At 40.0% G+C, this 25089-nt stretch overlaps 1 protein-coding gene across 1 annotated transcript in view; it reads right to left on the bottom strand.

Annotated features, from left to right (window-relative positions):
* Positions 1-24870, bottom strand: part of LOC106645606 (uncharacterized) — a 32431-nt gene extending 7561 nt beyond the window's left edge. Inside the window, exons 1-4 of the mRNA XM_089588881.1 lie at positions 24813-24870; positions 24660-24735; positions 9571-9694; positions 667-802 (exon numbers count right to left, since the gene is read on the bottom strand). Coding sequence (XP_089445007.1) covers positions 667-802; positions 9571-9694; positions 24660-24735; positions 24813-24870 — 394 coding nt within the window. The remainder of the gene's footprint in view (positions 1-666; positions 803-9570; positions 9695-24659; positions 24736-24812) is intronic.
* Positions 24871-25089: the final 219 nt, after the last annotated feature.

The following is a 25089-nucleotide window of genomic DNA, read 5'->3' as shown; positions in this document are numbered from 1 at the left end:
AGCATCAGGGCGATGGTCCTTTTTTCAATTCCCTGTGAAATTTTTTTGTGTTCTTGAGAGGTTCATTGAATATAATCTGAGATTCATTGAACGCGTTTAATGATGTGCTGAAAACTTGAAAAAATTCATTACGAACCGAAAATGAAAAAAAAATCTTGGTATCCATTTCAAGGGAAGATTGCCGTTTTTATGAGAAAAATTCAAACGAGCAAGGTAAACACCAAGTGATGGAGGTCCGCGTCTGCTCAGCCATGCGAAGGTTTGGGTTCGCTTCTTTTGGTCGACGGAGCGTGAAGCGAATCTCCAGGAGTGCAGAAACCGCGTTTACGAGTATTTTCTCCTGAGACGGTATTGATCGGTTCTTACACTTGAGAGTAACTTAAAGCATATCTATCAGTTGGCCAGGTATTCTGAGTAAATGTGCGCGTGAGGAATGTGGTTGGAATAAACGAATAAAAAATCATATAGCAGAATAGTCTTTCCACAAAGAATGTGGTATTCTTGATAGTTTACCACACCCAACAATAAGTGACAATTAAGAACATAACGTTTTATAAAACTCATGTAGGCACACATTAATGGTGACACAGCCATAGATGATGTATCTAGATTATAAGCCAATGAGGTTTTCGGAAAACATATGTGCTGTTCATGGGTAGAGCTTACCTATGACCTCCATGTAAGCCATGGCCTTTACGACTTTAAACACAGGACTGTCGGTGTTCACTTCGCACATGTAGTAGCCGGTCGCGTCGATGATCACGCTCTGAAGCTGCAACAACTGGTCACTTGATTTGTGCGGCTGCAACAGAGAATCAAAGATCGAATTTTGGTTACTATTAAAATTGATTACAGTTGCAGTTTGTTGTGGAAAGTTTCTGAAAAATTTTTTGGTATTTGTTTGTTTAATCTGCCATGGATTATCGATTGATTAGAAGGCATTTTTGTTGAAATTGTGTGGATCCTTATAATTAAGCCAAGTGTGGAAACAACAATAGGTTATTTGTATGTTTTTATACTCATAATTTTTCATAGAATAATAACCTTTTTCTTGCTGTAAAATTATGTAGATGTGCTGTAAAACTTGGTTGACTGTCATTTGATACTGTTAACTAGATTAGATTTTACATACACATCCAATGCAGGAGAGTTTCTTAGATTTTAGTTAAATAAAGCGTAAGTTAGAAACATAACATTAAATCTTAATTTTACGATGCTAGAGATTTGTATTAAATCATATTCATTAGTTTAAGTGACTAATTTAAAATTATAACTTCTCAAAATGTAATTCGTAGATAATATCCGCTATGTCATACATTTCTGACCAAACGTTGATACTACTACTTGTAATCATTCAGTTGAAACTCTGGAAAATTTTTGTACATTCTTGATTGAGTTGTTTACTAAAGAAAAAATTTTACTAGAATGTAGATGAATATGTTTAAAGAATAAAAAAAAGAGTCATGTGGTCAAGTGTCTTGTATATTACCAACGTATGTGTCCGGAAAAACTTTCGCAGTGCTGCTTGCGATAAGTTTGAGCATTTTAATATGAAATTTCGTCTTTAATCTTAAACATTTTTATGTATTTATTCATGAGTACTAAGTTACTTGCATGAATTAAAATTGATTCTATTTGACAATACAAACGGCACTTCCTCACTTGGGCTAGAGATGAGAATAAGAATGCATCTCTTAAAATCATACGAACAATACTTGGCATACACATGCGCTCATACGCCACATAGTGGCATTGGGGGAGCTACCCTCATTTTTTTGTCCTCCTATGCACACGTGGAAGCAGCTGTAAGCTATTACTCAACATTAGCAAGTTTGGGCAAACCACACAATAAACAACAATACGAGAAGTCAAGGAATTCTCGCTCAGTTGACTGCGGCGAGAGGGGTGGGGAACAAAGCTGGGTTCGATCGTTCATCCTTTGCCACACGGGAACTTTCTCTGTTTTGTGTGTGTGTGTGTGTGTGTGTTTATATAGATACACATGATATACGTGCCCACAGTCTCCAGTTCACATTTCTACATGTAGTGTTGTACTTTATACATCTATGCGAAGCAGGCATACACGGATCCCTTGAAATAGGCCAGGTTAAAACTTGTGTGGGTGAGTGGTGTGCTCCAACGTCTGGGGAGGGATTTAAGAGCAGCAATGCTCTAAAGTATGCTACTATGCAATCTGTTGTTTTTTCGCGTGGAACAAAAGAAAGGACAAAGAACGAAAATATGTTATTCATGTTTATTGTAAATCAAGTTTTCGAGTGATGCTGTTTGGCTGTTTGAGTATAGAAATACGTTGGTTTTTTTTTTTTTTTTTTTTTTTTTAATGCGTCGAAAAACGTTGATATAGTTTATGAAAGTTTTCGCTTTAAGTATTTGGGTGTAAAGGAGAGAAGGGCTAAGAAAAATAATAGTGATAGATGGAGGGACACTTTGATCTTTAGCCATCGATGATACCAACTTCTTGTCTAACCACAAAAATCTTTCTCCAATTTTCTCTCTTTTCCTCACTCGAGTCACTCAAATGAAAGTCAAGAAGAAACTACTGTACTATAGACAAGCAGAAGATATATCGGCAACATAAAACTAGTTCCGTGGATTTGGTATGTTACAGAATCAACGTGGCTCTGAAGGAGAAAAAAGTCGATCATAACAGCTTGCTAGAAGAAAAAGAGGATGACACCAGGTAAGAGTAAGAAAGATGAAAAATACTGACCTACAAAAGCTCGGAGCCACGGTATTGATAATCTATTTACTTGTATCACCACGAGAATTCTGTCTCAATATTTTAACTCCGTTTTATTTCTTCTCTCTCTTTTATTTACTCCATTGCTTCTCATAAATATCAATATGTAAAGTAGGCCGAGTTCATTATTTTTATTATCAAAGTCCATCGCGACTAAAGCTTCATTTCATTTACTCCCAGTACTAAATTTTTTCCATGAGTATGCTTTTATTAGTTCTGAGATTCTTTTCATGTACCTAATAATACAATAATGTATGAATTCTCGGTCCCATTTTGTACGTAATTTATCTTTCAAGTTTGATACAAGGTTACTTTATTTCAGATGAATTTAAAAGTTTACTTTTTATTTCAAATATAAGCTCAACGTCTTCATAGAGGTCTGATACAAGGGAATTTTATGAAATTTTTAATAAACGATAGAATTAGGCTGATAAAAAAAATATTCACAATTACGAATAAAAGTAAAATGGCAAATCTACCTTTATGCCATTCGCAAGTTGTATGCACGTTTGATATCGTTTTAAATTTTTTTCGCAAAACAAACCAAAGGAAACAGAAATAAATCGATATTTAGCTTCCGTATCCCCATCACGAAATAATACTTCCGGTCTTGGCTGTGCAGCTCTGCCTTGACTGTACTAGACAGGAACAGGAAGAGAAGGAAAGGAGAAATTTCGCCCTCGTTAATATCGACGAAAGTAACGACGTTTACGTGCTGCGAATCCATGGCTCTAGGGTATACCTTTTTCTTCTCTCTTCCAGTAGCGTCTCATTCCTCTCCTGAAACCAGCTCTCTGTTAATCCCTTTTTTTCGTAAAATATAAGACTTTTTTGTTCAATTGGATGGCACTGTTGTCTCGATGCGCCCTGCCTTCCCAAAACCTTTAAGGGTGATTTTTTCAGGCGTCATCAGTGGCTAATAGCACTTATAAAATTAGTGCAATGAATTAACACCTTAAAAGCTGCAATGACAAGTTTTACTTTGCAATGAAATTCATAACAGTGATGCATATTGATGCATATAAGCTTTTTAAAAATGATGAGGTCGATGAATAATCAAATTTTCAGTTTAGATGATAGATTGAACTATTTTCTTTTTTCAATCTTTCGCAAAGCACTGGATCTTCAAATTATTGACGATACCATTACGAAAACTAAAAAATAAAAATCCTTTAATCATTTTTTGCATTTTTAAAAATAGAAAGCTTGAATAATAATGATAAATATCAAGTGTCACATCAGATCTCTGTCTCACGGCATACCATGATAAGAAAAGCACTAAACTACACTTGATGCGTTTTTATCAACAATAATAATTATAATAAGAATAAAAATAATAATCATGAAAATAATTATAATAGTAATAATTATTTTAACCAAAAAATCACAAGAGCTTCATCGTGAATTTTACTGCAAAATAAGTAATGATTCCTATAGTCCATGTGGAGCACTACTCGAAACTCGTCCGAAAAACGTTTTCCGCTCAACTGAAATTATGCAAAACGAGCTTCGTTTTTTCCGTCCTACAAATTTTATTGGCCCAGAAAACGTCTATTTCTCACATGGATCCTCAAGCCACCAAAAAATACAAAGACTTCCGCTATTTGAGGAACAGTTTTTGGGGGATAGCCTCGAGTGGAGTAAAGGTACGTAGATATAAGTGGAGTTATTATATGCAGAGCTTCGTGCTGGTGAGCCGCTAATATTATTTGCATGTGACGCGTAGGTCGACAGGAAGAGTTTTAAGTTGATCGATGTCGTAATAGACCCCACGTATACTCGTGCAGCGATGTAATACTGGACACCAGCCCTCCATGCGATTATAACGTTGTCTACTGTTGTACTTTGGAGGAGGGCCTCATGAATCTAAATTGAATCGCTCAATTAATTCGTAACCCTTTGCAAGTGTACGACTACACTTGAAAGAGGAGGTAATTTGGCCTTCCCATAGATATTGTCGGGCAAATAATAGTTGGGCGATTAGTGGCTGTAATTACCGTATATGCGTTGCCTCAAAGTTTTGCGAGGCCACGAATTTTGAAAGGATATTGCTTCTCGTTAGTTTCGCTATTATTATTCCCTAACGTGTGGATTTTTTGGAAATTTATGCTATTTTTCAAAAAAATTACAATTTTGGTGACAATTCTGACACCTTGAGTATACTGTAATAACAATTAGATGTTAGATTATACAAAGACAGGCAAAAAACTTTCAATTTCAGCATTACTCAGCTCACAAAACTTTCTGTAGTGGGTATTAGCTTACACTTTTCATCTTTTTTACTTGCAATTAGCAAAACTTACCACGCAGTACCGATAATATCGTTAATTACGAATAGATGCTTGCCTTAGGAAAAATCTAGTAGAGAACGCGTACGTACTACTGTCGTAGCACACACAATTAAATATTTTTGTGGTAAATTGGAAATCTTTTTATTATTTGCGCTAAAAGCTAGTACGTAGGAAAAATCTTTCAAACAAACAAGATACAGGCATTTCATTATACTTTAGCACTCAATTTCTTCGAATTTAGAGAATAGATGTAAGGAGGCACAAGAAGAAAAAGAAAAAGAAGAAAAAGGGAAAGCGAAGGCTGGAGTTGCAGCCCTTTTTCCTGCTTGTGGCTTTAAATATCCAACTTCTACATGGTGGTACAGAGGACTAGGCCGAATACATTGAAATACTTTTTACGGACTCCCCCATTCTTACTTTTAGTCCCTTGCACTCGCCTTTCTGCTCCAGTACTATTTTTTTTGGCAGGAAACAAAAGGAAAGCAAAAAGTAACCACAAAAAAAACACTTTCCTCGAAGCTGCGGGGCTCTTTTCTTATAGGATCTTTTCTGTGGCCTTTTCCTTTCTCCAAAGGCAAACAGCAAATTCCTCTATTATACTTTTCCTACCGCAGCCTGTAGTTTATGTAAGCATGTGGATACATATTATTTTTGCGTTCGCATACAAAAGACTGGGCGATTAGTGAGTATCGTAATTAGGTCAAGACTTTAATTCTTTCGTAGTTGATTTTGGGTGAAAAGCCAATTTGGGATAATTTACGTCATCAATAGCTCAAGTGATTTATTTATAGGTATCGAACTTTATAATTTTGATTTTAGACATTCGCCTCTTCGTGGCCTTAATTTTTATTGAATCATTAAGTAGATACAAAAATTAGTCAGTTAAGAAATAAAATTTTTACCAAGTTGTTCAAAGAAGTTTATAACAATGGCTATCATTATTTTTTACGGTATTTCAAGAAAGAAGAACTTAACGAACAATTTTGATTATTAAAATGGTCAGGTACAAAAAGTTTCATGCTTCTACTTTTGATGATAGAGATAACAGTGGTAAGCAGTTACCTTCATTTGTACCATTTATTCTTCATTAATCGAACTATTTTAAACAATGAATAAGATATCCTAAGGCAAAAAAAATATTTTCTGTAGTTTACCGAGGCTTTGTAATAAATTTTAAAAAATCTTTTATATAATACCCAACACTTCTTCACAAAATGGGCTAATACTAAAAGAGCCTGTTTTTAAGAATTTCAAAAAATATTTGAGAAAAGCTTTGGAAGATAGCAACAGAGTTGTAAAAAAAATGAAAAAGAAAAAGCGTAAGAGCAGAAAAGTAGGTGTAAGTAAAAAAAGTTTTCCACAATTTTTAGCCCAGGTAAAAAACTATCTCTCCAACCACTAACTTCTACCCTATGTATTAAACTTTGAACTAATAAAAAGAAGATACTTTTGTTTCATATTCCTTGGTTTTTCTTTATGCTACCACAGCTGTACACTTTTACAATAACTATATTGTTTTACTATTGATCTGGTTCCGGTAAGTAGTCGTTAAAGATTTTTTTTTTTTTTTTTTTTTTTTTATTGAGCATTTGAGGCCTGAAGGCCCATTTCAGCTTTACATGAGATTTAAATGATTACAAAAAATAATAAAAGTACATTAGATAACACAATTCAGCAAGTCTTAAACTAATTAAATATATCGCATTTATACATTTAGATTACATTAAAGCAAAAATTTATGCATGTAAAAACACGCTACGCTGTTAGGTGAAGACAAATATTGTACTTTTGCGTTTTCAAAAATTATTATGATTGAATATCTTTTATTAAGATGATCAAGTATAACCATAACTTTAAATGAAAAATCAAATATAATGAAAACTTATTTATACGAATAAAAAAGAAAAAAACACATTAGTTCAGTAGAGGAGGGTGGGATCAACTCTAGTCTCGATATCCTAAATACAATCTCAGATGCAGGAATTAATAATCGAAAGACAAATATACCATGACGAAGAAAAGGGGAGAAGAGAAAGAGAACTGGTGAAGTTCTTGCACCTTCGAGATACACACACTATATCTTTCTTTATCAGTCAGTTTCAAAGTACTCGGAAAAATCGATTTGGGTACAATGAATAATGCAAATGTAAGCAATTTGCGATTTCTCACCCAAGATACGAAAGAGAAGTTGTTGCAATAGTATCGTTCCACTTTCGCGTAGACAGCACCGAGATACGTTCTTTCTTTCTTTTCCCCTTTCGAGTGCAAAATGTAAATGTTTATGCATGATCGAATTGTTCCTCTTTCTCTTGGCGCAGTTGGTAACTCGTTACGTTCTTTTTCATTGTTCCAACACTGCACGGACTATTTATTCTCTGACTCTCGAGTTATCCAAACAACAACCCAAAATTTATTTAGCTATTGGTTTTCTACATTAATTATTTGCGTCTTTCCTCGATATTCAGTAGTATACCTATCCTGAGTTTAAGTTGACGTGCGAGTGACCCACTTTTACCTGTCGATTTCGATTTCCGGTCCATAATTATATCAAAGTTCGTTGCTGATTGAATCTTGAGTGATAGTAGTAGAAATGATATTTTAAACTGATGTTTTAGCGTTAGGATGTGTTAGTTTGTACCAACGTCCAGAAATATCAAAGTGGCCGCCAATTGCATGGAATCCAGCTAATACAATGTATCCCTCGGTTTCGCTTTACCATGTCATGGGGCCACCACTAAGATTAGAATCAAGAGTTGGGGAGAGGATTAGTGGTGGCCACAAATAGCCGATGTGGCTCGACAAAACATCCCAAAGGGGAGCCTCCGATTCGAGTGTATACATATTGTATGCAGGTAAACAATAGCAGTGCCTATAATTGCAGATGGTTATAAAGTCCATTATACTAGCCAGATTTTTTTCTTTGTTTTTTAGACTTTTTCAACAAAAGCCGTATTTCACAATGATGGGTAAAGGGTATTGTTATCACAGCACGAGTTATAAGGTTCAATTGAAATTAGCTACGTTTCCAAATAAAAATACCTTTTAAAAACATCTACGTGTACCATTGTATGTGCCCTTTAATCAGAACTATTTTTTTTACTTCCAAATAATCTCAGATAAGGGATTCTTAGGCCAAAACGAGGGTAAAATACTTTTTATAATTTAATCAATCAACACTGTACGTTCTTTTCACAAAGCACATCGAGCTAAAATCCCCCAAAGTGCTGAATAGATATAACGTAATATTCACTTCAAAGAGCCCTCGAGCCTAACCTGCATCAGAGAAAGAGAGAAACAAGAGAGAAGCTATGAACAGAGAGTAATGATCAAACCAAGCTATCCACTCCCTCTCATCCCTCTGGGCATCAATTTTAATCGCGAATCCCTTCAAGTGCACTGCTTGGCGTTTATTCCCCGTTACCTCCGTTCCCAGCTCTCTATCTTTTCCTCCTCGAGGGGCTAAATTTTTCGTCCAGGCACCACACGTACATCAAGCGCTGAGTTGCACTTTGTCTGGACCGCGTCGCACATCCGTATCGACATTTACGAGTCCAAAGCAATCCTCTAATCCTGTCTGCAGCTCTTTCCATGCTTTCTCCTTTCCCTTCTCTGCCTCTTCGAGTATCGAGTAGAGATTTTTCCTTCTGACCTGACCTCTTCTTCCGAGGGCAGCTTTGATGCTTGGATGTACTGTTTTATTTTGTGCCGCATATATATTTTAAAGCAGATGGACACAATGAACCATGCACGGTATGTTGAATGTCACGGTGTGTTACCATCTTTCTTTAGCACAACAACAATATATAAGCTTAGAAAACATTCATTGTTGAGAAATCAAAAATACTTTTGTACGGGGGAAACTTTTCTTTTCGTCTTCAAAATATGTTCTGAAGCCCCTGATGTGTCGCAAGTGGATGCGAATTTCTTTAAAAGATCGTAAGTACTTTTTGTCTGTTTGAAATTAAATCAGTGAAAAAGCCACGAAAAAGTGGGTATCAGTTGAGTATACAAGGAGCTTTGCAATCAAAGCCAATGCATTAGCACCAGTGGTATGAGAAGGTCTCCCCCACCGGTCCTCGAGCCGTCTGACCAAACGCGGACTTTTACTACTTACTTACACCGTTGCAATCCGTTTGAACGGGTCGTCGGCACCCGATAGTCCCGTTGACGATAAAAGTATCTGCATACACGCGAAAAAAAGCTCTCGTGGAGAGTTTCCCTCTTTCCAAAAGCCATGGGAATCTCCAGGCAGCGTTGCCGTCATTCGATTTTATCTCTGTGCGGATTCTCAGCAAATCCCCTTCTTTTGCCTTAGTGTTACTTGATGCATTCGTACACGATTTTTTTTTTTTTTTTTTCGAAATGCGATTCACTCCTTTATATTCAAATTAAGGCAACAACTATTTTTTGGACAGTTGAATTAAAGAAGAAAATAACTAAAGAGTTTGTATTGTGTGTAGATGTTTGTTAACACCTTAACGAATCAGTTTAACTTTAAGAGGAATAGTTAAAACTTACGTCGATTGTGACACCATTCACATTGAAAACCAGCTTTTCGTGTTGTTTTTTCAAGAACTTGTAGATGTGCACGTTGTCCTTGTACCAGGACACGGAGTACAGCTTATCAGAGCCCAACTCGTACCTGAAATTAAAAAAACAGTTTTTATTAAAATTCATTTAAAATTATACCTACGACGTTAAACATAAAACAGTAACAAGTGAGTGTATAAAGGAACATAAATTTGTATAATTATATTTGCAATTTCGCAACTTCACCAAAGCATCAGAACATATTTGCAAAACATTACCCGTGGAGGTCATTTTGCATACCCTAGCATAAACATCTGTTCACAAATGTATGTATGTATACCAGAGAAGCTTTACCCTCGGCTTCTTTGGTGCAATAATTTATTCCAGTAAAAGTTTCAATCAAAATCGCAGTTTTTCTAAGAGTAACGTGCAACAATAAAATCAGTGTGTGTATTATACACGGCTACGGGAAAGCCGTCTCGGCTAAGATCTAAGATGTTATGAAAATGAAAATGAGGGCAAGCTAATTAACATGTCATTAACATTTCCATTTTAGGATTGTTACTTTGCGCGGGGAATATTTGCAACGAGCACCATTTGCATTTGGAAAAACTCGAACTTATTTTGCCGTAACCCAGCCAATGTTTTCCAAGCCTTCGCGAAAGACGTTGTTCATCGAGCAAAGTAATTAGATGAAAAATAAAAAATTTTCTCTGAAGCAAAGTAAGCACCACTTTGGTGAATTAACGTGTACTCTTAATACTCCAGTCGTTGGTGCTGTAGTTAATTAGCCAACCAATCGATTTATTAACTGGCAAATCACAGCTCAGACCAATTGACTTAAATTTCCAGTAATTTACATGTGCGGCTCGGTCGGACTTTATTTCTTTGAATAACCATCCTTAATTAGTGGCGAACATGAACTGGGAAATCTGATAAGTGTTGCGAGGACCAACGAGAATGACGAATAAAGTGAATAAGAATGGCATGATTCTGTTGTATTTTTTAGACTCAACGTTGATGAATAAATATTTTAAAACGATAACCAAAACTGTACACTCTTACGAAAGCGAATTCGCGCTTACAAAGAGAAAAGAGACCGAGTCACGGAGTATAATTTTCATCCCCTTCTTTGCTCTCGAGAGCGCAAAAAATGTTCAAGAGACCAGAAAACTCGAGTCCTGGCTGCAGCACTCGCGGCAAAGGCTCTCGAGCCCACCATCTTCGTCACCACAGAGCCAACAGCCGACGAGGCAGCGCTTACTTCGTTTGCTGGCAGCGGCCATCAGCGTTTGTGTCGCGCATTCAAAACCTGTCAAGAGCGATAATACGGACTACTGCAGTAAGAACAACACACATAGGCACTACACAAATGTGAAAAACCCGTATCCCCTATCAAGGAGTATATAGTAAAGGTATTGATAGTGCAAAACACGAATCCTGACGCGTGTAACTCTCAAGCACAGGAACGTCCTAACGCTACTCTACTGCAGTGGTGTACCCCCGGGGGTTGCATTCAACTAGAGGCTGGCAAAGGAATCGCTGCAGTCGATCGTACAGTACACGAGACGTTGGGTTTCAAGTGAGCAAGGAGAGAATGGGACCGAGCTGAGAAGTGGGGTAAACGGGGGAAGACCAGTAGTACCTGCCAGTGTCAAGGGATTGATTTGCATCCGCTGGCTCATTTACTGCGGTCGCTTCCTTGGGGGATTTCAAGAGTTTCCTGACCTTTCCACCCTTCATGCTTTTTCTTCTTCTTTTTTTTTACACTGCCTTCACACGTGACCTGCACCTTTCTATTCCCTTTTCTACAACTACTCTGTTTTACTAAAATACTTTCCTGTTCTACTTTTTTCTACTTTGACTTAAAGTATCCGAAATCCCTCGAGTTGCTTACAAGTTACTCTCTTGTATCGCTTGAGAATCCACGTCATGCTTATGCTCGAGATGAACGTCAAGAATATTGGCTGTTGATGTTAGAGTAGATATTTTGACGAGGCTAATCAAGACATATTGCACTGCTCCTTCTTATTATTGTAGTTGTTGACATTGTTCTAAGCTGTTCTTAAGTGTCTGCTGTTAGAATTAGTATTATCTACCACAACACTTGAAAATTTTCGGGCTTTCCAAAAATCTGTATCCACAAATTACTTGGAGTAATTATTCTTCAGGTGTTAAAGTACTAATGAGTTTTTTTTTATTTTCACCATATAATTCTTTGACGCTATTGAATACAAAAATCCATTGCAAAGTGGTGGTTGAAAACGAAAATAAAGAGAGTACTCCATTCTATCCGTTATAATGCTTTACTTCATTTTTAACTTAAAAAAACTTTAGAATGTTTTTAAAACTTGGCAAGTTGTAAAAAAAATAATTTTCAACATACGCAGGTGCCTTGGATCAAAAAGGATATGTCTTTTGTATTGACATGCAATCACGATACAATGAACTATTTCAAGGTAAGCCGTTACATTTGCTGAAGCAAAAAGCCTAAAAAATTAAAATAATTAAAGGTACCGTAGATCTTCCCAAATATAAAATGCATCTAAAACATGTATTTTTACACGCAATGACACAAGTAAGATCTACATAATGAATGCAATCACTTCATTTTACCCAAGAAAACCAAGAAAGAAAGAAAGGACTTACTCACTCACGAGTAGTTGAAATAATTGCGAACGATTAAGGTGAAGAAGATTGCAAGTCGAGTTTCTCCTAACTTCGTTTTTACCACAAAATGAAAGGCATGAAGAGAGTAAAAAAAAAAGAGGTGTGAAAAAATGATAGTGGGCTATATTTCTACGAAAGAGGGTCTTTTTAATCATTTTATTTTTCGTCCTCGTAGACTGAGACTTTTATGAAGGCAGGGCAGTAGAGGAAAGAAAAACGGATAGAAATCTCGCCTGAGATATTGCTACGGGGCTGGATGGCACGGCCAAGGGCTCAGCGCCAGAAGGAGAAAAAAAGGGAGGGAGAGAAAGAGCTTGCGGACGTTTGGGAGATGCTGCTGGATAAGAGCGTCGTCTGAGAAATCGATTAACGGATAAGTCCTGCTAGAATATCATTTTGTTTTTTTTATTTGTAGATTTAAATTTTTTGCGGAATACACTCGGGCAGATAAGGTAAAACGTCACTCGACGCTCTTTTTGAGATGTTTCTCGTTGTTTCACTTCGCTGATTTTTTTACGTCTTGTATTTTATGGTTGTAAAAAAGCTACTTTTAGCTAAGTTTACCAGTTGAATGTGAGAAACTAAAGATAAGAGTTCAAATCATCTAGGGCTGAGAGATCAAAGTCCTGCAAACAAAAACTTTTTGAAAAATATAAGTAGAATATGCAATACAAATTTATAACAATGAAAAAATTCGTTTGGGCAATTTTGTTTTTAATAGTTATAACAACTATCAGTTTCTGTGTGCAATATGTATGAAATATAACAAAAGCTCTTTAACATAATAAGAGTAATTTAGTAATGAAGAAAGACAATACTAAGCGTACAGTAAATTGTCAAGCGGCAAAGTTGTACGAAAACTCTAAATTTCCCACCAAAGCAGGGAGGCGAGGGTTGGTTGATTACACTGAAAGTAGATCCTGCGCGTGAGCAATTGATCGGGGCGCTTTGAAAGCCCCTCGCTGACGTTGCAACTTTCGCTCGTCTCTCGCGAGCAGGTGCGTAGTTATCTGCGATCTGCGTCGCGCTGCTGCTGCTGTTGTTATAACTGCGTGTACGCAAATAACGGCAGGGAAAAGTTCAAAGGTGGTGCTGCTATATATATATGTAGTGGTGTTGCGTGCCCCTCGAGGTAAAGTTCAAGTGCCGAGCACCAGCTCTTGAGCTTCGAGTGAAAGGCGTACTTTGTACTTAATACTTTTTTACCTATCATCATTAAAGTATATAATAATACTTGATGTAGATAACCAGTAGATTCATCTTACACTTTTCCCTTTTCCCAAAACCTTGAAATAGTCCTGCATACATTAATCAGAGTCTTACAAATAGCAGCTGAAGAACTCGAGCGAACAAATTACCAACACCTACCAGTACTATTTTTCGGGAGAGGAAAGACATAAGGCTGAGTATGTCAAACTCCTGCTGGTAAGTGTAAGTAAAAATTTTTGTAGCGAAGTAAGTCTAGGTAAGAATGCAAGAAAATAGTTCTTAGTGGAATAATCGATTACAGTTGCTAAGGAGGAGGAGGAGGAGGAGGAGAAAACGTTGGTAGAGTCAAAATATTGCTGACAGGACAAGTTCATTGTGCAAAGAGATGGTAGACCCCGCAGGTGGGAAAAGTTTGGCACTTCTCCCGTCCTGCATAAATTCAATATTTTTTTGTTACTTTTTTTGTGCAGCTATATTCTAGTATTTAAATAAATTGCCGATACAGAATTTGGTTCCTTCTCCTTCATTTTGCACCAATAAAATTGTTTCGAATTTAAAGATTAGGTTGCATGTATGTTTTTTCTATTTTATCAAAACTAGCTCTGAAGATTTTTAAGCTCCAATTTCATCATAATAGCTGCACGTTGAAAGCCGTGGACCAACAGAGTAGCAGCAACTCCAAAAACAGTACCTACACTGCCAAGTATGGAGATTCTACTGCAGCAGTCGAGCCACTATGACGGGGTCATTTTTCATATTAGCCGAAAAACACCAAAACTCGACTCGATGTAAAATTTGAGGTTTTAGGCTTGTTTCAATGCCCTGTGTACGTGTGTTTGTGTTTCATTATGTTTCATGCGAGGAAAAAGGAGAGGACGACGGAGACATGTAGCCAGTGAGACGAGCAAAGAGAAGCGCGAGCGGAAAAAGCGGGAATAATAAGAAGAAATGTGCAATTAAGGGACTATAAGTGATGTTGACGTTAGTACTGTATGCGCAGAGATATATATATATGTGTGTGTGTACATTGTAGTGTGAATCGGTAGGTTGGTGGGAAAATGGATGGGTTGTCGAACTGTAGCGATTATTGTAATTGTTGGTTGTGTTTTGTATGTGTCTTTTGTAGAATTGTAATGCGCCGGGAATATAGGGAGTTTGTGTGTATACGTGTAGTTAAGTGGAAGAGCGAGACGTGTGCGAGCTGAGTCGTATGAGAGAGGTAGGGGAAAGAAAGATATAGAAGAGATTTCGAAGCAGTAGGATGCGAGCAGCGAGACTGAGAGGACTCCTTGACGGGCCTTCATGAGGGAAGGATGTAGAGACTCCTGGACGGGCCTTCATGAGAAAAGGATGTAGAAGACTCCTGGACGGGCCTTCATGAGGGAAGGATGTAGAAGACTCCTTGACGGGCCTTCATGAGGGAAGGATGTAGAGACTCCTGGACGGGCCTTCATGAGAAAAGGATGTAGAAGACTCCTGGACGGGCCTTCATGAGGGAAGGATGTAGAAGACTCCTTGACGGGCCTTCATGAGGGAAGGATGTAGAGCGTGTGCGCCATCGAGACGTCTAACCTACGTCCGTCACCAGCTCTTGGCGATCTATGGGAGGCATCATCTGCAGCCTGGCTAAGACTACGCAATCACGAAGAGCAGGATGGCAGTAGGCGACATCGCGAGGACACGACGCCGATAACTCCCCGGAGATGGGGGCCTGGAGGTATTTCGCGTAGTGCGTGGTGAGGTTAGGGACTAGTGGGAAAGTGAGGGAGAGGGACATAGTACGTGGCGCCAAGGTGACGTCGTGTGAGTGTAGGATGGTTTGAGAGTAAGGGTAAAAAGCGGGCGAGTTGATGAGTGTGTGTGGTTGAAGGTACTGGGGATTTTGTTGAGGTTGTGAAGTAGAGTAAAAAGTGTAAATGAGGGGTCGAGGTTGCTAACAGAGCGAAAGAGCGAGAGTGTTGCGTTGGTTCGAGAGGAAGACGTTCGGGTCGCGGAAGAGAGCTTGGTGGGCGTGATCGCTTGGATAGTGGGTAAGCCAGGGCATTCGAGATGACGGGAAACTGTAACACTGCGTGTGAGAGTGTGTGTGTGTATCGAAAGCGAAGCGTTGTCCGAGTCTCGGGAGTCGGCGAGAGGTCGACTGTCCGCTGCGGTAGGGCGTAATACGCGTGTGAAAAGCGAAGCGTTGTCTGAGTCTCGGGAGTCGGCGAGGGGCCGGCTGACCGTTGCGGTAGGGCGTAATACGCGTGTGTATTCGAAGCAAAGCGTTGTCTGAGTCTCGGGAGTCGGCGAGAGGTCGACTATCCGCTGCGGTAGGACGTAATGCGTGTGTGTATTCGAAGTGAAGTGTTGTCCGAGTCTCGGCAGTCGGCGAGGGGCCGGCTGACCGTTGCGGTAGGACGTCGTAGAGTTCGCTTGTGTGTGTGAGTGTTTGCAGCGTTGTCTGAGACTCGGTAAACCAGCTGGTGAAGCCGCCGGTAGGACACCCTGCAGACCAAGAGAGGATGCGTGGTGTATGTTCTCGTCATTGGGTTGATGCGTGAGGTAGCTCGTGATCGAAGGCGTGTCGTTGTAGCCAAGTGCTCTCGTGATCGAACCGGGTAGTCGTAACCTCAAAGCGAGCTATTCTCGAGGTCGAGTGCGGGAACTGTGGGTATGCGTGTGCGTGTAGGTGTAGGTAGGTGTTCGAATGCGGGGTTTAAGAGCAAGAGTGTGTGTGTGTGTACTGCGAATTGCGAGTTAGCGCCGGAGGTAGCGTCGATTCTCTAGAAGTGTTCATCTCTTGTAAATGAAATAAAGAGTAGTCTAAAAGTGAAATTCGTGTTAGTGTGTTTATTTGTACGAGTGTGAAATAATCACATCCTGATCATTTCCCCCGGGAACTGTCCGCCTCCCGACGGACAGTCCGCGGCGGGGCCTCCTCTAGGTAAGGAGTCTACATCGAGAGAGCAGAGCTGAGCCAAGCCAAGGCGTTCGAGAGAGTATTGGGTCGTTGAGTTTCGTTGTTTTAGGTGTCGCACGTGATATAATGTGTTTTAGTGCGTTGTATCGGGACGTCTTCGTGTCGACGTGAAAACGTCGATTCGGGGCCGAAAGTGCAACGTTACAAATGGCGCTCGACGTGGGGCCCGATGTCGTGGGGTGATCAGGAATGCGGTGTGTGTGTGTGTGTAAGTGTGAATTAAGTGGGTCGTTTGTAAAAGTGTGTGAAGTGACGTGAAAATGAGTAGCGTGGCGTCAGAAACGGGTACAGAGGTATAGCGGCAACGTTGTTGAAATTTTTTTTTTGAAACCGTCAAAAATTTACCGGTTTTTAGGAGTGTTTGGGTTGGGTGACGCTAGGTAGGATCGTAAGAAGTAGGAGAAGGGAGGGGAAAAGTAAGCAGTGGCACTCCAAGCTATAATCGTCGAAAAGAAGAGGGGGAGCAGTAAGAACAGTTCGTCGTATACGCGGGTAGGAAAACTGAGCAGCTTTTCCGCAACCTTGTTGCCGCTGTGTAGATGCTGGAGAGCAATGATGGTAGTTACTGCTCTCCTGTTTGTCTCCCAGCATCAAGGTGACGTTACTTTCTTTTCGTGCGTAGTGACATGGTTTGAAATGCGTTATCGGTTGTGGGGATTATTTCGTCTTCGTTTAGTTAAAATGGGCGGGTTGTGAGATATGTGATGTGAATGTGTTTGCAAAATAAGATGAGTAAATTGAGAGCTGCTGCATAGAGGATGTTGCGTCATGCGGGTCGTTACGTCGTACGTGAAAATTCTATTCTTGCGCTTGTGTTCCTTTTTTTTAATTTTTTTTATTTGTTGTTTTGTTCTTTTTGGTTATGCCCTAGTAGTTCGGTTCTGGTAGCGATTTAATTAGTGGTGCCGAGAAGTAAGCGTAAGTAAGGAAGGTGACAGCCATGGGGAAGTTGTTTCGCAGAGTATGGTAGTTAAGTAATTGCGCCTGTTGAGGTTAGGTTTGGTTGAACATAGGGATATGGGTTGAATATTCGAGTTTTGTCTCGTGTTGTAAATTTGGGAGAAAGGTTTGTACAATAGTTGCGCACTTGGAGGTATCGTCGTGTAGTCGAGATTGCGTCAAGCTAGTGTTTTGATGGGGTATATAAACGTCAAAAGTGGGAAGAAGTGATACTATTTTTCGGTGTTGTAATTTGCGGAAAGAAGGAAGGGGCAGTCAAAGTCAATATCGACGCGTGAATAAACGAGAACCAGATGAAGCGTGCGCCAAGGTTCTGCTTTCTTTTTTTTGTGTGTTCCCTAGCAGTTCCCTACGTGAGAGCCACCATCGATCCCTTCAGGTTGGACCAGCCAGAGTATTACAGTGGAGGAGATACGCGATAAACATGTCCGAAGATTGCAATGTGGATTCGGACAACCCGGGTGAGTAACTTAGGTCACTTTAATATTGACGTTGACTTTTGGTGTAGAACGGAGCATTTGAGGAAATGTCCGTTCTAGTGGGGGGGAATATGACGGGGTCATTTTTCATATTAGCCGAAAAACACCAAAACTCGACTCGATGTAAAATTTGAGGTTTTAGGCTTGTTTCAATGCCCTGTGTACGTGTGTTTGTGTTTCATTATGTTTCATGCGAGGAAAAAGGAGAGGACGACGGAGACATGTAGCCAGTGAGACGAGCAAAGAGAAGCGCGAGCGGAAAAAGCGGGAATAATAAGAAGAAATGTGCAATTAAGGGACTATAAGTGATGTTGACGTTAGTACTGTATGCGCAGAGATATATATATATGTGTGTGTGTACATTGTAGTGTGAATCGGTAGGTTGGTGGGAAAATGGATGGGTTGTCGAACTGTAGCGATTATTGTAATTGTTGGTTGTGTTTTGTATGTGTCTTTTGTAGAATTGTAATGCGCCGGGAATATAGGGAGTTTGTGTGTATACGTGTAGTTAAGTGGAAGAGCGAGACGTGTGCGAGCTGAGTCGTATGAGAGAGGTAGGGGAAAGAAAGATATAGAAGAGATTTCGAAGCAGTAGGATGCGAGCAGCGAGACTGAGAGGACTCCTTGACGGGCCTTCATGAGGGAAGGATGTAGAGACTCCTGGACGGGCCTTCATGAGAAAAGGATGTAGAAGACTCCTGGACGGGCCTTCATGAGGGAAGGATGTAGAAGACTCCTTGACGGGCCTTCATGAGGGAAGGATGTAGAGACTCCTGGACGGGCCTTCATGAGAAAAGGATGTAGAAGACTCCTGGACGGGCCTTCATGAGGGAAGGATGTAGAAGACTCCTTGACGGGCCTTCATGAGGGAAGGATGTAGAGCGTGTGCGCCATCGAGACGTCTAACCTACGTCCGTCACCAGCTCTTGGCGATCTATGGGAGGCATCATCTGCAGCCTGGCTAAGACTACGCAATCACGAAGAGCAGGATGGCAGTAGGCGACATCGCGAGGACACGACGCCGATAACTCCCCGGAGATGGGGGCCTGGAGGTATTTCGCGTAGTGCGTGGTGAGGTTAGGGACTAGTGGGAAAGTGAGGGAGAGGGACATAGTACGTGGCGCCAAGGTGACGTCGTGTGAGTGTAGGATGGTTTGAGAGTAAGGGTAAAAAGCGGGCGAGTTGATGAGTGTGTGTGGTTGAAGGTACTGGGGATTTTGTTGAGGTTGTGAAGTAGAGTAAAAAGTGTAAATGAGGGGTCGAGGTTGCTAACAGAGCGAAAGAGCGAGAGTGTTGCGTTGGTTCGAGAGGAAGACGTTCGGGTCGCGGAAGAGAGCTTGGTGGGCGTGATCGCTTGGATAGTGGGTAAGCCAGGGCATTCGAGATGACGGGAAACTGTAACACTGCGTGTGAGAGTGTGTGTGTGTATCGAAAGCGAAGCGTTGTCCGAGTCTCGGGAGTCGGCGAGAGGTCGACTGTCCGCTGCGGTAGGGCGTAATACGCGTGTGAAAAGCGAAGCGTTGTCTGAGTCTCGGGAGTCGGCGAGGGGCCGGCTGACCGTTGCGGTAGGGCGTAATACGCGTGTGTATTCGAAGCAAAGCGTTGTCTGAGTCTCGGGAGTCGGCGAGAGGTCGACTATCCGCTGCGGTAGGACGTAATGCGTGTGTGTATTCGAAGTGAAGTGTTGTCCGAGTCTCGGCAGTCGGCGAGGGGCCGGCTGACCGTTGCGGTAGGACGTCGTAGAGTTCGCTTGTGTGTGTGAGTGTTTGCAGCGTTGTCTGAGACTCGGTAAACCAGCTGGTGAAGCCGCCGGTAGGACACCCTGCAGACCAAGAGAGGATGCGTGGTGTATGTTCTCGTCATTGGGTTGATGCGTGAGGTAGCTCGTGATCGAAGGCGTGTCGTTGTAGCCAAGTGCTCTCGTGATCGAACCGGGTAGTCGTAACCTCAAAGCGAGCTATTCTCGAGGTCGAGTGCGGGAACTGTGGGTATGCGTGTGCGTGTAGGTGTAGGTAGGTGTTCGAATGCGGGGTTTAAGAGCAAGAGTGTGTGTGTGTGTACTGCGAATTGCGAGTTAGCGCCGGAGGTAGCGTCGATTCTCTAGAAGTGTTCATCTCTTGTAAATGAAATAAAGAGTAGTCTAAAAGTGAAATTCGTGTTAGTGTGTTTATTTGTACGAGTGTGAAATAATCACATCCTGATCATTTCCCCCGGGAACTGTCCGCCTCCCGACGGACAGTCCGCGGCGGGGCCTCCTCTAGGTAAGGAGTCTACATCGAGAGAGCAGAGCTGAGCCAAGCCAAGGCGTTCGAGAGAGTATTGGGTCGTTGAGTTTCGTTGTTTTAGGTGTCGCACGTGATATAATGTGTTTTAGTGCGTTGTATCGGGACGTCTTCGTGTCGACGTGAAAACGTCGATTCGGGGCCGAAAGTGCAACGTTACACCACATTCAGAGATGAGCTTCAGACAAGCGGATCCCTCTGCTCTTCCCAGCTACCCGACCGATATCAGCCAATGCACACGTCCTCAAGTGGAAGCTAATTAACGAGTCTCCAGAGGCACATACGCCAGGATGTCAGCCAATTAGCGCTATGTCGCACGTACTAGGGGTGACGCCTGTATTGTGTCTCTGCAGCCGTCGAGGATCTCACCCCCAGACAAGAAAAAGGAAAGTGGGCACGTGCTCGCATGAAGATGTGTCTCCTACGCGTTTCGAGTGCGAAAGAAACTCAATAAAATGGAAATCGTGGATAGTGTGGTTTTAGGATTTTAGAAAGGATAATGTAATCAATGAGACGAAGATCTTACACCAGGATATTGTGGAAATGTTAATTTTTCACGGTTTAATTATGTTGGATCCCAGTGGATGATTTAACTGGATGATCTCTTATCTCTTCTCGGAGGGAGCCTAAGGTAATTAACACGATGACTCGCTTTAGCTTTGAGGTGCCGAGTAAAAGAGGGGAGGGGAACATCTTTTTCCTGGAAGTTGTTAAAAGTGATAAGAAAACGGAGGAGTTAGAATCAAGTGGGAGTAAAAAATGAGAAATTTGGAGCCATTAAAAAGTTGGAAATAGGGTGCGTTAAGCAGTTTTTATTTTTCTCCTCCTAGGGCCAAGTCATATTTTCCGCGTAAAGATAGTTTACCCGGGCAAAAAATTGCTGCAGCTGATTCTAGCTTCTGTACTTGTGCTGGTAGCAAACATTTTTTTTAGAGTTGAAACTTTCTCTTGATTATAATTCACGTACTAACTAACTCGAAAACGAACCGACTATTTCAGGTCTTCAATTAGCCTTAAAGAGTTACTGTGAAACGAATTTTTATGTATTCTCCGTTAGCTTTAGAAAATCAATTTGACTACAAACTTAGGCTCGCATTCAGCCAACTTTTACGATTAAATTTTCCTTCGCAACTCACGGAAATCTTTCACTAAACTTCAGACGTCGAAACTGTAAACCAGTTTTAAAGTTTCGTTAACAAACTTGCACGTAATCAGCATTAGCAATAATTTTTCTTGATTTTTTTGGAACCAATTAAACAAAAAAGCCCTTAGACGAGATGTTATGAGTGACGTAAACAAAATATATGGCCAAAATGTGTGAGATCCATCGTGAGCGCTTTACTAGTGCAACAATTTATCGCTCTTATAGTAATAACAAACTATAACAAGGAAAAAAATTGATGCAAAATAAATAACAATGAAGTTATTATTAAAGCTCTAACTATTATTTTTGTCATCATGCACGTAAAACACAGTATTAACAGGAAAATGTCCATCTCGCGCTCTCGTGATTTTCTCCACTTTAATACAATTGCGAGGAAGGAGCGCATGTTGCACGCAACTTTCCTCCATTTCTCTCGAGTAAGCGATTTTCCCACCCCCTGATCCCTATTTTACAAGCTCTTGTCCCATTAAATATTAATACAGGTATGCAAACACCCGCTCTTTCTTTCCTTCCCTCAAAATAGCTCGAATGTATTTCTCGAAAAGGAGAAACCTCGGGCTTTTCGAGCTCTCGAGTGCTAATTAAAAAAATAGATCCTGACTGTAGACTATCCCTTTTTTTGTAAGTTATACACATTATGCAGACTCTTTACTCGTACACTACGTCTATGTCCTTTTTTTAATTTCTGATGGACTTCAACTTTCCACTACCACACACATCACAGTACACGGTAACACGGTATGGTTGTCGTATGTATTTGATGGCGGTCGAGTACTAAGGCATGAGTACGGGTCTCAGACGGCAAGTTTTGCTGGCTAACGCTGTCTGGCTTATTTGTCTCTCCACGCCCAGTAAGTACACGGTTATACAGTCGTCCCCTCTCGCATAGTCTCGATCGTCTTACGCGTCTGTGCCCCAACACACACAGCTGCTTTCTCATTTCACGACTTTTTCTCGAGAAAAGCTCTTTTTTATTTGCTCTTCCTTTTTCCATTTCTCACCTACTATCCGTCCCTCCCTACGTCTGCCACTCATGCTTCAAATCATCTCGGCCTCTTCACTCCTGTGCTTATTTCGTCCCGTCAATCCACGCGTATGCGTACGCTTTGTGGAAAATATAATCATTTGGAATCTTTCTCAAACCTATACATTGTCTACTATTGTTTTTTTTTTTTTTTTTTTCGTTTTCTAGATTTTATGTATTTATCCGCAGTGATTTGTTGTACAAAAATATGATACTTGTATCAACCATTTGAAAGATGTTCATGCAATGCAAACTGAAAGGGCAACTGCGGTTAAATTTATAAAATTCACCACGGACATTTTTTCGCAAATGTGGAGTCTAATGAAAGTAAGCGAAGGGAACACAATAGCAAGACCTACCGAAAGGGATTTTAGTCTCGTTGTAAGACACTTAACTTAATGCCACTACTGCTACCCTTGGAATTATTGCATGATCCCATACTATCACTGCTGGCCCAGTCGTGGTATTTTTTAAAGAGATTTTGTATGGAGTTTCGTGTATAGTACTATTCCTCGATCTGGCAAAAGCAGAAACCAGAGTAAAATGGAACGAGCATGTGTTACCACGTACATTTACTCGTGGCAATACACAACCTGATTTCGAAAATAGACGAAATTAAACTAACAATAGGGTAAGTAGTGCCCTATTTAGAACAAATTTTACGTCATTTTTACACGAGTGATTTCCATTTGTCTTTAGGAGAGGGAGAAACTTTTTGAATCTTAATATTGTAAAAAACTACATTGAACCACTAAATTTTCCGTGGAATCCTATTTGAAACAGAAAAAACAAAAGAATTAATAAAAAAAAAAAAGTAAATAACAATCATCCTAAGGTTAAATAAAACAGGAGCTTCGCTCTTACCTACGGTGCGGTCGCAGTGGTGGAAAGCTCATTGCGCATAAGCCCCGCACTAACGCTAGAACACAAGGGGGAGTATTCCAACACTTGGATGGAAAACTTTGGGCAACGGGGAGAAAAAGAGGGAGGATAATGACTAAGCAAAAGCTCGGCAGCATTATCTTAAATTAACGAGCTTATCAAGACGAAACGAGAGGAAGAGAACAAAAAATTAAAAGCTTTTTCATACAACGTGCCTGTTTGTAGGGAAGGGGCTGTGGCCGAAAGGGCGATTTACGTACGATCCCGCGGAGTTGCGCGGCTTTGCTTTTCAGTGTATACAGTAGTTGCAAAAACACTCGACTTTTTCAAAGCTACAGGAGACACTGCGGTTCGTTGGATGCTTGTTTTATTTCGTTCTCTTTTTTTCCACGATAATATTTATACACTTGATCTACGTTAAAATTCTGCAAGTATTTGCGAGGAATTGAAAACTTGCGTTGTCCATGTAGTTATTTTGGTTAATTCAATGAGTTTTGTAATTTTTAAAAAAAGAAAAAAATGTTCTCACAGACTAGAAATAAAATACATAAATTAACTTTGAAGACAGATAGTTTATTTTATCACTGTGATGGATAAAATAAATTTAATTGCTGTCGAGTGTCACATATCTACGATCTACAAGGACTATTCAAAATTTTTAAGTCCGTCCAACGTTATACATGTTAACGTAATGAAGGATACATTAATTTTGTAAATTTTAATTGTTTTTATTTGTAAGGTTATTACGAAGCGAAGGAAAAAATGCAAAAAAGCTTAAAAGTGTAGAGCTTCATCAAAAAGTTTCCGAAAACACAGAAAACAAAAAAATCTGAGATATGAGAGCACGTTTCGTGCTTCAATTAAAAATAATCGCTCCCACTTTGTTCGTCCTGTTATCAGACAAATTATTTGAAGAGGAAGGCCGAGAAAAACTCTCTTGTGTATAGTTGGCAAAAATAAGCAAGAAAGACGAAGATGATAAGCAACTTGTATAAACAAAGAGATGAGATAGGGGTACTGCACAAGGGAACAAAACTATTATTTTGTTAACTATATTTTCATTAAAAGCATTTATTCAAAAGATTCATTTATAAATGGCATAGTTGATCTTACTCATTTTACAGGATTGGAAGATCAAACCTTCCTAGTTAGGTCCTTAATATCCTTAAAAAGATAAGATAAAAGTGAGAAAAAAACAAATCAAATGTAAGAGAAAGTTTAACGATAGGGAAGAGGGTGAGGACGAGGGGGAGTTGTGGAAGCAAGAAAGGAGGGGATATAAAGATAAAAAGAAAGAGAAAACATCAAAAATACTACGTTTAAAGAGATTCGTGAAAGTATAGGGTGTGTAGAGGCTGTGACAAAGTTTCCAGGCATGTTGTATATGTATGCATGCATTTTGACACAAGTGCCAAAGAGTTGAGGTGGGCAAGTGCCCTCTCACCTGCACTCCAGTCTGGCAGACTCGCCTTTCTTGAGGTACGGTGGAACCTTTACTTCGACCCTCAACGCCTCCACTGCTGCAACACACAAGAAAGAAAAAAATGAGCGAGGCATTTGACAAAAAATAGGAGGGCAAAAACAGATATATTCACACGTCTTGCACGTACAAACATTTTCAATGTGATATTCTCATCTTTTGGTTGTGCTCTCATCATATGTCAGCTCTATTTTGATTTTCAAAGGATACCATTTGACCTAGGGATCTATTTTTTATTAACATTTTTATCTGTTATCTCTGCAGGTCAAACAGGCATTAATTATTATATAAATATCAGTATATCGTATTGAAGTAATAAATGTTTTAGGACGAACGTACCTACATTTGTAACTTTATACGTAATTTTAATTCAAAACCCGGCAATCTGACTATT

This window comes from Copidosoma floridanum, unplaced genomic scaffold (genome assembly GCF_036245765.1).
Source record: "Copidosoma floridanum isolate Cflo_tuat_1 unplaced genomic scaffold, Cflo_Japanese_pri ptg000007l, whole genome shotgun sequence".
NCBI classification, from domain to species: domain Eukaryota; kingdom Metazoa; phylum Arthropoda; class Insecta; order Hymenoptera; family Encyrtidae; genus Copidosoma; species Copidosoma floridanum.
The sequence above is the reverse complement of the archived record's forward strand: the minus strand, read 5'-3'. Positions and strand labels throughout refer to the sequence as shown.